The sequence below is a fragment of the Triticum aestivum genome, chromosome 3D, assembly GCF_018294505.1.
Source record: "Triticum aestivum cultivar Chinese Spring chromosome 3D, IWGSC CS RefSeq v2.1, whole genome shotgun sequence".
In the NCBI taxonomy this organism is placed as follows: domain Eukaryota; kingdom Viridiplantae; phylum Streptophyta; class Magnoliopsida; order Poales; family Poaceae; genus Triticum; species Triticum aestivum.
The window spans coordinates 19,871,232-19,885,088 of NC_057802.1; the positions used below are offsets into that span (position 1 = coordinate 19,871,232).

The following is a 13,857-nucleotide window of genomic DNA, read 5'->3' on the forward strand; positions in this document are numbered from 1 at the left end:
TGTCAGGTGTTGGAGTTTTCACCCAGCTATTTGGACCAGGAACAGGGTAAATTACTGGCTTATATGCCTCCAAGTACATAGATTTCTTGAAAAACACATTGATATGATCCTCTGGCAGCTGTTTAGATCTATAGATGGCAGAACAAGCATGGTTGCAAGGAACTCCAGTGATGTCCCATTTCTTGCACCCACATATCTGTAGGTTTGTGTCAACACCATAGGTCTTGTCTCCACTAGTGACTTGGAAAAGTCCTTGGCCAGCTATCAGTGCTTTGCAATCCCTTGCATACTTCTTGTTCACCTCCAACATCTCTGCATAGGTTGGTGCAATCTCCCATCTAGCACATTTTCCACCCTCTCTCTTCTGGTGGAACCTCACTAGAAACTTGTCCTTGATCCCATTGATCATTGTGACAATTGGCTTGTTCCTTACATCTAGAATGTACTTATTAAAAACTTCACTTAAGGTATTCACCACCAAATCAGTTTTGCAATTAGTGTCCATTGCATGCCTAGACCAAGCTTTACGAGGAATTCTTGACATCCACTCCCAAGCAGCAGTGCACTCAGCCTTCATGCTTTCCATAGCCAAATTAAAGTCATGTTCAGTGTAAGCATAGGCAGCTGCATCCATGCATCTCTTCAAATCCTCTCCTCCAAATCCTGCTCTCTGGAAGTTTGCATAGATGTGCCTCAAACAGTACCTATGATCGCAGTTTGGGAATTCTGCTGTCACTGCATTCAGTAGACCCTGCATTAAAGTGAATTGAAATGATTTTAAATGATTTGAGATGAATTTAAATGATTTTAAATGATTTTAATATGATTTTAATATGATTTATAATGATTTAAAATGATTTAATATGATTGTAAATGATTTAATATGATTGTAAATGATTTAAAATGATTTAATATGATTTAAAATCATTTAAAATCACTAAACATGATGGTTTCACTTTGATGATCAGCTAGTCTTGATTGGTCACCCTAGGCTACCAAAGTGTGACAAGAAGCGTTACGACTCGACATCTACCAACTAGTCTTGATGGCATCACTTTGATGATGCCTATGTTTTTTGATCCCACATGGGTCACCCTAGACTATCTAGACCTAAGTGTCGACAAGAAGCGTTACGACTCCACACCTACCAGCTAGTCTTGATGGCATCACTTTGATGATGCCTATGTTTTTTGATCCAACATGGGTCACCCTAGGCTATCTAGACCTAAGTGTCGACAAGAAGCGTTACGACTCGACACCTACCAACTAGTGTTGATGGCATCACTTTGATGATGGCATCAACTAAATAAACAAGCTAATGAACTAAATGAACAAGTAAATGAACTAAATGAACAAGCTAATGAACTAAATGAACAAGTAAATGAACTAAATGAACAACTAAATGAACAAGCTAATGAACTAAATGAACAAGTAAATGAAGTAAATGAACAAGCAAATGAACTAACCTTCTGTCTATCAGACATGAATGTGTACTTTCCAAATTTGCCCTCTTCACTTCCTCCTATAGCATACTTGAGTTGTGTCAAGAACCAGGACCAGTTCACTGTATCTTCAACTCCAACCACTCCAAATGCAATGGGGTACATATTGTTGTTTGCATCCCTTCCAGTAGCTGCTAGTATCTGTGCACCACTTGTCAATTTGATGATGCAGCCATCTAGACCTATGAATGGCCTACATCCATTCAAGAAGCCCTCACAACATGCATTCAAACTGAAAAATAGACCATGGAACCTTGGTCCAGCAGTAGGATTTTCTCTGGTTTTGCCACTAACTGTAGTGACAATGCACCTAGATCCAGGATTTGTAAGCTTCACAGTCTCCAAATAGTCTCTCAGCCTCTTATATTGCTTCTTGTGATCACCAAGCACAATCTCCTTTGCTTTCTTCTTAGCCCTCCATGCCATCATCCTAGGAATCTCAAGCCCAAATTGCTTCTTTGCCTTGTCAACAATAGCAGGTACAGTAGTGTTGGGATCTGATCTGATAGTTTCAAGCATTTTGTTGCCAAGCCACCTTGAACTAATCCTAGTTTTCTCAGACTGGGTGGGACATGTGTGCTCCAACCTCATCTTCTTAATGCAGAAAGTGGGCTCATTTCTTATCTGTGCTGCTACCATGTAGAACTGACAACCATCTCCATCACAGCAAACTATTATCCTATCACTGCAGTTTCTGTGATATTTGTATCTTCTAAGTTGTTTAACATGCAAATTGACAAGGGCCTCTCTGAATTGGTAAACATCTTTCAAACAGAGCTTCAGCTGGAATTGTTGTTCTGGATGCATCCTGTTCTCATCATACCAGACCCTAGGTGGTCTTTTCTTAGCTCTACTCCTTCTGCCAGAGCTGATAACAAAGGACATTGCTTCATTGCCATCATCATCTGCTTCAAAGCATGTATCTTCCTCTTCTGAAGATGGAAACCAATCAGGATTAATGGTTGGCCCAGCACTTGAGTGGGACCTACTTGTAGGACCTGGCCTCTTTGCCTTCTTCTTAATAGGCTCGGGAACTGGGATCTCTTGGGCCTCCTCATCATCTTCTTCCTGGTCCATGTCATATATATCTTCAGGATCGGTGTCCCCCTCACAGAGTGTACTAGCCATGTATTCAGCTCTCTTCCTCTTTATGTCAGCAATAGTTTCATCTAGCTCATGTTCCTCTTTCCTCCTCTTTGCACTCTGTTCTTCCACATATTGCACTGAATCTGAGTCATCTTCTTCTTCTCCTGCAGCTAAGAGGTCCACATCAACTACAAATTCTTCATCACTGCTTGAACCTTCATCATCATCTGTGTCCATGCCTATAGGAATTTCTTCCTCACTAACTGCATTGTCCTCCTCATTTGAATCAAACTGAAAATCAGCATAATTGACACTTACTTCAGGAGGAACTGATTTGAGTGGCAAAAAATTTACACTTTCCTGTGTCCCAAGATGTAACTGACAGTTAGGAGGAACTGATTTGTGCACAACACCTGATTCAGCAACAGCAAAAACAACACCTGGCTCTGCATCTATTTGTTGTGCATCTTGATCTTCTCCAATTGGTGGTTCAATAACTACCTTTCCCTTTATAACTGTCAGTGACAATGTCTGGGTGCTCTCAAATTCTCTCAGCATGCGAACTACTTCAATGTTGCCTTTAATGACACAAACACCTTGCAGCCCTATATCTTCCTCTTTCAAGTAGCAAAGACTGTCATCCTTACAGTATCCATTGGTGACCATTACATTGACCAAACTAGCATAAGTGATTTCTCTTTCAGACATCTTAACAAGAGCATACTTCTTCCCAGGAAACTGGAAATAGATTGACCATAAATCTTCAGGCCTAAAATAGACATACAAATGAATATTAACAAGTCAGTTGTATCAACATAACTGACCATTATATCTGACCATTACAATGCACTATTCAGGCCTAATATAGCTCACCATTACAATGCAGCGTAAGCAAAATTACCAAGTCAATTATAGTAACATGACCAATAACATAAATGAACACTACAGTGTGATTTTCTCCAAAAATTCAGAACCCTACAGTACTACTAACATAACTGAACCCTGACTGAAGATGTGATATTCAATAAATATTCAGGACTACAATCACTTCTAAATGACTAACAAATCAATATTCAGAACTAGAATCTTTGTTCAATGTATAAAACAGATCCAGTAGTAAGGAAAGATTGAAAGAACAGATTTTGAAAGATTCAGATTACCTAGCTGAAGATGGGGCGAACGGGAGCATATCCTCGGGACCAATCTGCAAAGCTGCTTCCTCGGTACCAGGCTCCGGCGACAGGCCCGCCGCCGCGGCCGTCTCTGGATCTAGGTCGCAGCCGCCATCGGTGTGGGGGCCGAGAGTGGGGTCGATGACTCCGCATTGTGAGCGCAGCCGCTTCTGCCCTGAAGTAGTACCTCCGCCTTCGCCGCTAAGTGCGCCGTCGCCGCTTCCGTCGACTCCGTGTGCGCCGTCGCCGCCGAAGCTGGTCGCCATCGGAGCGGAGCGGGGAAGGACTGAATCGAGGGGTGGACTGAATCGACGGGATGAACGGCTTGACCTAGTAGACGGGCGCGCCGAAACGGCCTTCTCTCGCCGTCTAACGGCGTCCGTCAACACGCGCCACGTCAGCCCGACAGGCGGGACCCAACTGTCGGATTCGCTGTTTTCTGGGCTAAAACGAAGAATTAGTGCTCCGCGTTACAGATTAGCCCCATTGTTGGTGGTTTTTGTGCACTGCCTCAAATGTGGTACTGATCTGTTACCCTAGCCCATAATGTGGTGGTTTTGAGTAAATAACTCTCAAGCAACAAATGTTTCTGAACTCATATGAGAGAAGTTTGAGTCTTGCCAATTAAACGAACTACCACTGATTCACATGATAGGAAGTATTCACACAAAACTCCAGATGATCCATTTGTATCAACTGAAATCTCGGAATTTTATGCAATATATGAACCAGAAGTGGCATGAGAGGAAATAAGGGGATGCCTCACTGACTTCAAAAGACACGAGTGATTCAGATCAAAAACCTACATGAGATTAGAAATCATGTCAGAACGGAAAAACATAAACAGCAAGCAAAATGCAGAATACATATGTTCCATGTCTTATCCAGATCAACGAGGTATCTTCCCATCCAAATAACTAAATAACAGGAAGCAAAGAAAAGATTGATATATAGGAAGCGAATTTTACAATGTACACAACTCATAGTGAAATAGCACATTAACAAGGTGTATCTAACCTACACCATGGCTTTGGGGAGGAAATAGAATAACTGGAATTTATGATACTTCATAGGCACAGATGATACTAGTAACAAAACAAAAGTAATCTTTCCCACAAACGAAAGAACTACGGTAAGTTTCCTTGAAGAAACTGCTTTGGATCAGTTCCAGACCATTAGTTCAACGATCTAAGAGAATACACAGTACATCACAAGACACTAAAAGGAATCAAACCTCAATAAGCGTTGAACAATCTAATGGCCGACCAAATCTCAAACTTTCATGAAGCTCCTACAATATCCAATCGCATAACCCCAAATCAATGCGTAGATCGAGGGAACATAGGCAAGATGTCTGGACCGAAACATATATGCATCAGAGGATCATGATTTCAACTTAAGAACATTCGATAGGTGACAGACCACCATTATACCACCAAACTAATGGACGAACTACTACTTTGCGTTTGCTTAAATGCTACTGTACATCTGCCCGAACTAGCGTAACTTCTGATATGATGAAAACCAATATAAACAAAACTACGATGGAACAACAGGTTTTTCTTGCATTTTCATTTTTTCACTCAAACTCAAGGGAGAAACTTTGCTTCTTATAAGAGGGTTAGCAGCACCCAAGCACATTGAAGCAGAACGCAAATGTAACACGAATAAGCATTCGTGAATGTTTATTCACTACTAAACCAGTAGAGTTCCAGGATGTTCTAACTAAAACCAGTATCAAAGTACTCTGAAACAACTTCGGGTCAGAGGACATACAATCTTTTAGAAAAAAGATTTCAAGGAAAAAACAGAAAATTTGTTGGAAACCGGCAGGTAGGTCACCGGAAACTGGCCTAGTTACAGGTAAGCTATGAATGCTGAAAAAAACAACACCTATGATCAGAAGGAGGTGTCGAGGCAAATCCTAAAAGCCAAACCATGATCACATCATTTCTAGATTGGAGGCCCTGTATCCCGCAAGGGTGGTCGGTGGCTTTTCTTAACAAGGTAGATAAGATCCCAACCATGTATAGTGTACAATCAATCGATCAGGTGAAAGAAGAAACATGGTTATTCGTCCAGTATGTGCATGTACATATCTTTGGCTAATTTATTTAGTGCATTTGCTGCTATCTATGGTAATTGGTAGAGCCTGTTATTATTTCTCTTTTGAAGTATATACTACGTTGTTAGTGGCAGCATACATCAATCATCCTTTCCCTGTTGAGATTTGTTGGAGGATGATTAATTAATCTAGCCTAGCTGAGTACTCCCTCCTTCCCATTATATAAGATTGTTTTGCAAGCTAAAACAGCTTGCAAAGTGATCTTGTATTTATTCATCCAGTATGTGCATGTGCATATGTCCAGCTAATTTATTTAGTGCTTTTGCTGCTATCTATGGTATTTGGTAGAGCCAGTTATTATTTCTCTTTTGAAGTATATACTATGTTGTTAGTGGCAGCATACATCAATCATCCTTTCCCTGTTGAGATTTAGGGCTGATTAATTAATCTAGCCTAGCTGAGTACTCCCTCCGTCCCATAATATAAGATTGTTTTGCAAGCGAAAACAGCTTGCAAAATGATATTATATTGCGGCATAGAGGGAGTATAAGATAGCAAAAAAACATAACAAGACTCAATTTTATGGATTTATACCTCCACCAGCAGGAGGCAGGGACTGCTATACAAAAAAAATTCCCAACTAAAAAAACATAACTTTCATTTCTTTACACTTAGAACATGCTACAGAGCAAGAACACGTCTGTATATGATAGGACCATTGGCTATCACGAAAAACGAGAACATAGTAGAGCAGAACTTATATTACAGCCATACTGCAACTCGACATGTACTTGCAAAAATGGATTAGAAGCAGCAAAAAACACTGCACAAGCAAAAGATTAATACTTTTGCGTGCAGCCTCTCCACATATCAACCTTATGACTTACAAAAAAAAATGAAGCAGCAAGTGTACATAAAAGAACAAGCTAATCTCCAAAAACATCCTCTCTTTTTTAGTTCCTTACCAATTTTTAGGACAAGCATGGGATACCCTTCCTTTAATATAAATGTTTCACATGGGCAAGGAACAGCCAAAAGCCAAAATGTCCTAATAATTGATGCAGCCGACATGTGTTTTATTCAGCAACCCAGAATTCTAGACACATGAGGTGTCAAACAGACAAATGAATTATCATGATTATGCAAACAAGGAATGTTAGCACTTATTTTTTTTTTCTCAGTTTAGTCTGCATCCTTTGCAGACTTCACATTTTCAAATCTATAAAAGAAAACCTTTTGGGATTCGTAGGATGACTACTTGTTGCTAGCTAGATCATCGACACAATAGGCAGAGCTAAGCACAGTATGGCCATAGCTCAAAAGGACAGGTCCCAGAGCAGGCGGGTAAGAGGAGGGGACCCGGCAAAACCATTAACTTACCCCATGGAAGAGATGGCGAGTTCGACAAAAATCATGCTTTGTGCGACGAGATCTTCACCGGCATCCTCGGCCACCACAATCACCATATGACCATTGTCCTTGAGCCATCTCAATGAACTTCAGGAGGCCCCCTTTTCCTTCAAGGTAGAATAGCGGCCCTGGGATTTAGCAACAATCCTGAGATAACAAGCAGAGCAAAGTGGTCACTGATCAGTGCTGGGCTCAACTCTGACATTACTACCATGTTGTGGTCAGCGTACCAAACTTACGGGGTAATAAGATTCCCAAAGCACGACTAGCAAGAGTAGGATATTGTCATGTTGATTGTTGTAATTAACTAGCTAAGTATTTTTACCATCATGCAAAGCACTATGCTAGTCCTAAAATACTAACTGATGAACTGGAACATTGTATCTTACATATGCAGAACTAATCCATCCCTCCGTACCAGAAATAGTAAACCAGAACAAGCTAATTCAGTATAAGGACTTTCTCTGTTTGCATTGAAGATTCAGTTGTGGTCAAACATGAGATTAACATGTCAGAACAAAACTAGCACGGAAACAAACTTGAACGACCAGAACTTCCACACATGAAAGAAGAATGCATAAAAAACTTTAAACTGCTTCACAAACCTAACAAATCAATTTAATTACAACAGTCGTGCAGCAAACAGAACAAGTATGCAATGACGAAATAAAAATGCAAATAATTGCAGGCCTAAAAGCATTCAACAACTTATAAAATCATCTTGATAAAACGTAAATATGCAAGATTATAATATCATCTTGGTAAAACCCTCGAGCATCATCAACCCATCATTAACCCCAAATTTTTCTGCCACCAGAAAATCACTACTACTAACATAAAGCCAGCATCAGCTCTGTACTAACCACTGTAATAGTTTCATGCCTCCACAGAGAATACGCAAATTTCTCTAGATGTATAATACAAGAAGAATATTTTAAACATGCAAGCACTACCCTGAATTATCGGAACATACCTGCTACTCTAGAATAAGGATATCATCAAACGTATCACACATAGCGTCCACTAATGACCAGGAATGATCCGACACCCTAGATTTCAGAATTTAATGTAGATCACTAAGCAATTTTACGTGTTCTGAACATTCATGGTTGATGAAATCTGACCAAAAGGAAACGGCAAGGGCTCGACAACTACAGTTTCATACATGGGAGTTATTGGTGATCATTATAAAGGCAGGAGTGCAAAAGGCTCAAAGTGACTTATGTAGTCAAGAGTACAAACAGTCACGCGACTCAGCATGAATAAAACTGACAACTGTATTTTGCTTGTTACTTCAGGATTATTAAAGTGGTGTCTCACAAAGTGAGAGATTAGTGTCACCAACACAGACATCAACGAGCCCGCGTCGCTCCCAGGGGCAACTTGGGTGGCGAAACCCTAGCCGCCACCCGAAGCTCCCCTCCCTCCCCTAGCTGTCGCCGGTGGAAGTCGGCTGCAGGGCCCTCGTTCGTGAGCTCGCACGCTGCTGTTTGGTGCGCTGGAGCGCCGGGAGCACGCGGTGGCGAGGCAGGCAGTCGTCTGCACTCAGGGGAGGTCCAGATGGTGTGAAACGCACGGGTGGTGGCGCTGCTGAGGAGGCGGCCGGCCGCTTGTGCGAGCTGCAGAGATGAGGGATTGATTACTTACAACATTGACAAGCATGAGCTGCTGCTACTGTCCAACAAGTGTCACAAATCAACACCCGCCGTCCCCAGATGCAAAGAAGAAAAACGATTCTACTAACAGAGAATTCCTTTTGTCTCCCATAACTCTACTCTTATGACCACTCTACTATACATACAGAGTGAAGAATTTGGAAAGAAACAACAACAAACAAGAAGAGATTCAAGATGGCCAGGTCCTAATAACAACCCTTGTGTATTTATAAGTTTTTTTATGCATTATACCTCTTGGATAGGTCCAGCTCTTGCTAGGCCAAAGTCTTGGCAGCATCGCATCGACCCTCTGTGCATGTCAACCCTCGCCTTCCTCGTCTCCATGGTTGCCCCGGGCTTCATTATGTCCTATGGAGCAAAAACACAACTTCTAGTCAGCACAATTAGCCATGAGAGTAATCAAGCTAAGCCAGCAATGTGGGAACATAGGCAAGATGTTTGGACTTAAACATATATGCATCAGAGGATCATGGTTTCAACTTAAGAACATTCGATAGGTGAAAGACAACCATTATAGCACCAACGAATGGCGAACTAGTACTGTACATCTGCCCGAACTAGTATAACTTCTGATGTGATGAAAACCAATATAAACAAAACTATGATGGAACAACAGGTGTAGATTTCAAGGGAATATAGAAAATTTGTTGAAAACCGGCAGGTAAGTCACCGGAAACTGGCCAAGTTACAGCTAAGCTATGAATGCACCATATTATTAAGAAAAACAGTATATGAATGATACCTAGGTTAATTCAGCAAATCCTGAAAGCCAAACCATGATCACATCATTTTTAGAACGAGCATTCAGTGGACTCATTCAGTGGACTCATCAATACTTGAATCTGGTACAATTCACCAAACACAAATATACTTGGAGCTGGTACATTCAACCGACCTAACCATACTTGGACCTGGTACAATTCACCGGACATAAATATACTTGGAGCTGGTACATTCAACCAACCTAACCATACTTGGACCTGGTACAATTCACCGGACATAAATATACTTGGAGCTGGTACATTCAACCGACCTAACCATACTTGGACCTGGTACAATTCACCGGACACAAATATACTTGGAGCTGGTACATTCAACCGACCTAACCAATTAATCCCCATTGGCTAGTTAGGACGGTGGAGTTCGTGAGCCACGAGTACCGTCCATCAGATCCAAAAAGGAGAATGATATGTGGGGCCGATTTCAGTGAGCTGTCAGTATTCACTATTAACGTCGGCCGATGGGTTTAAAAAATGAGCCTCCTGGACCTGTGTGCCCCGTGAGCACCGTCTGCATGCTGTCCTTTCAACCATCGCTTGAATATCACAGACCTCTTGCCAGGCCTACTCCTGCCAAGCCTATTCCTCCATAGCTACTCCCTCCCTCCCGTCGCTGTCTGTCCCCTTAAAAAAGCCAGACTAATTACACTAAGCCTGCTAAACGACTGCAGCTGCACAGTAGCTCCCGTGAATCGTAACGCAGCTGGACGGACATAATTATAGGGTGCCGGGACACCCGGGTGCCGTCGCACCTTTCCGTTGGCTACTTTGTTCAGGTTTTATAAGTTACTTCTTGGCCTCTGATCTAGACTGCAGTTACATCACTAGTCTTTCAAAACAAAAAGGATTCTACACTGGTAGCTTGAGCTTCAATACGACCACCAACAACACTTAACAAAGCGTACTTCTCCACAAGGTGCAGTATGTTTTTTGAACCAAACATACTACGAACATGGTTTGGATCGACACAGAAGGAAAATGGTTCTCACCCATACGAACAGCAAGCGGCCCGGTTCCGATGGGAGCGACATGAACAGGGCCGAGGAGCCAAGCTTGCTCTGGGGCACCGGTGCCCACCTCGAGCAGCTTGAGCTAGAGGTTTCCCTTGCCCATAGTAGACCTTGGTCGCGGCCAGCACGACCTTGTTTGTCCTAGCACAAAGAAACAAATGACATTATTATTTTTGGAGAAACAGGACAACCACCGAATCTAGCTTTTTCCCAGTGGTCAAAATTTTCTATTGTTCTATTCTTCTCCCCAAAAATACAGCTCCAAAAGATGACGGAATTGTCTCTGCCTGGGAGACCCAAACACAAAAAGTTTACCGAAGATCCAAACAACATCACGGGACAGAAGCTAATCAACCAAACAAATCCCCAGACCTTCTTCGGCTGCTTATGAGAGTTTTGTGGTTTGGAGTTCAGTGCAGATTTACACTGCTGGTTCGTCTAAATCCTACATGTACAGTATATGATGCCTGCAGTCTGAATCAAACACATGAACATGGTTTGGAGGTATGCACGCAGAACTACATCTAGTATTATTTCTTTATTCCAGCAGACACCATCTAACAGAACTTGCCACTCCTGCTTATTTTCATTGTCAGAAACAGAAACTAACTAGTCTTTTAAAACAAATATGAATCTACATTGGTAGCTTGGGCTGCACCACAACCACCCACAAAACTTAGCCAATGGTACTTCTCCACAATCTGCCATCTGTTTTTCAAATTGGATTGACAGAGAGGGAAAATGGTTCTCACCCATAAATACGGCAAGCAGCCCGGTTCCGATGGGGACGACGCGAACAAGGCAAACAAGGCGTAGGAACCGGCTTGATCTTGGGCATCCACCTCGAGCAGCTTGAGCTAGAGGTTGCCCTTGCCCATAGGCGACCTTGGTTGCGTCCAGCTCGACCTTGTTTGTCCTAGCACAAAGAAAGAATGACATTATTCTTTCTGGAGAAACAGGTCAACCACCGACTCTAGCTTTTCCCTGATGGTCAAAATTTATATTCTTACCCAAAAAATACAGATCAAAAGGACGCCAGAATTGTATGAGACCACCCAAACACAGGAAGTGTACGAGGACCAAAACAAGATCCCTAATAGGAAGGTATCAACGAATGAAGGAGGACTCCGAGAGCAGACTTGTACATGAAGATGACGCAGTTTCCAGCAGAGGAAGCATGGAGGCCTACGGCAGCCCTCCAACTCCAGCTCCCATGGCACGCACTAGCTCGCCCAGGGGTATGTTGTCCTGCATCTCAGAGCAGCACGGGCTTCAGGAATAAGCACAACAAGGATTGAAGAACAGAACAGTATGATGTCTGAACCAAAAAGTGGAAATTGGAGGAGATGAGCCCGTGCTTTAGTTCTGCCAAACAAAATTAGGAAAAGAGAAGTACAACGGCTTTGGCTTACCCCTCCGTTGGCGAGCGCGGTGGACGAGATGGCGACGGACTCCATGGCCCAGGTGGCAGTTCCTTGGGCCACCCGTAGACAGTGGCTGATGATGAGAAACAATGGCTACAGAGATGAAATGGAAGGAGTATATTAGCATCCTGATCGTATGTTGACAATCATTAAATTATATGATAGCAAAGTACCAACTATGTTAATTGCAGTGGAACAACTCGAATAATTGGCGGGAAGACCCAACTGTAAACTGTTTGCATTTGTACTTGTCAACTCAAAACACTAGAAATTGAGCATGAGAGCGGAGGAGAGGAACTGCGGCCTACCTAAATACTAGCCTAACTTGCCTGCAAAGGAAATAAAATAGAGGACAAGACCAATGTATGAATGTGTATGTGTGCCTACAGCAGCTATACAACACAGCAATAAAGTAGCAAATACACAATTGTGAATGCTTTCACATGAAATAGCCAAACTTTCTCCAGGAAAATAATATACTTTATCCAGTGATCAGATCATAAATGGTCTGAACTAAGAGAGCACCAGATCTCAGAATTCACCACTAGCTAGCTGCATGTGGCTGCTTAGAGCCAGCACTATAAATGCCCACGCGATCTCTTGTTTAGGCTAGTCATAGTGGGAGTAATTTAGCTAGTAACATAGCGCACTTCAAGCAAATTTTGCTTATGCGGCATGTACTTAATGAGAAGAGAGGTGTTTAGAGTAACATAATATGTTACTGTAACATAGCGCTTTTCGAGAAAGGATGAGTCCACAAGCTAATAAATGAAGTCATCTATGACACTACTACTATGTTACTTTGCACTATGGAGGTAGTAACTTAGACTAGTGTCATATGCATGACACTAGTATAAGTTACTCCCCACTATGACCATCCTTAGCACCATCCCACCCACTGATTCGATCACAATGTCTTGCACTAAGCTCATATCGCTTACCCTGGTTGTAATGTTTAGCATTGGATTAGCCAGTGCTGGTAGGGTATCTAGATACTCTAGTTCCTAGGGAACAGGGCACTGGAGGCGGAGAGGGTGGAGGAGCGGTGAACGGCGGCGGCGGAGGAGGAAGCGGGAATGGCCAGGGAGCTGCTCAGAGTGGAAGCGGAGGAACCCATGGAAGTGCTGGAGGTGGCGGAGGCGGGGGTGGTTGGTCAGGGTATAATGGTACTGGGTATGGCGCTGGGTCCGGTAGCGGCTCAAGCTCTGGTCAGATGAGCCAAGGGTCGTCATCCTATGGTGGTGATGGTGGGAGTACAAGCGCAGGTGGTTCCGGTGGCGGGGGCGATGGTGGAGAGGCGGCCGACGATGACGACGACTGCCCTGCTGACTCCAGTGGCTTTGGGAAAGGTGGTGGCACCTGATCAGGTTCAAGCGAGGCGAACAACAACGGTGGTGCCTCCTACACAAATGCAAATGCTTTCGGTAATGGTGGTGGCGAGGGTGGTGGTAAAAATGGTGGAACCGGCCGGGGCGCAGGCAGTGGAAACGGTTACTTTGACGCAAACCCTTGAAGCTTCTTCGTGCAATCAAAACAGAGCAAGAGCCCAAGCTATTGTCGTTCGCTTTTTTCTATTTGCACTTGTTTTGTTCTTATGTTTCCATGTATTAGCACTAGTAGAAAAAGGGCCTTTAGTCCCGGTTCATAAGGGCCTTAAGTCTCGGTTCTGGAACCGGGACTAAAGGGTCGTTACTAAAGCCTCCCCCTTTAGTCCCGGTTCTTACACGAACCGG

The 13,857-nt window shown here is 42.9% G+C and overlaps 1 protein-coding gene across 1 annotated transcript; it reads right to left on the minus strand.

Moving 5' to 3' along the window:
• Positions 1–8,475: 8,475 nt before the first annotated feature.
• LOC123073847 (uncharacterized) lies at positions 8,476–9,256 on the minus strand. The gene is made up of 2 exons (XM_044496860.1): positions 9,143–9,256; positions 8,476–8,854 (listed from the first exon to the last, which is right to left on the minus strand). The coding sequence occupies exons 1-2, from the start codon at positions 9,251–9,253 to the stop codon at positions 8,588–8,590; spliced, it is 378 nt and encodes a 125-aa protein (XP_044352795.1). The 5' UTR covers positions 9,254–9,256; the 3' UTR covers positions 8,476–8,587.
• Positions 9,257–13,857: the final 4,601 nt, after the last annotated feature.

Coding starts and splice junctions, on each gene's coding strand:
- LOC123073847 (XM_044496860.1), bottom strand. CDS start 9,253: ATGAAGCCCGGGGCAACCATGGAGACGAGGAAGGCGAGGGTTGACATG. Junction 8,855..9,142: donor GAGCTGGACCTATCCAAGAG/GTATAATGCATA, acceptor TCATCTCTGCAG/CTCGCACAAGCGGCCGGCCG.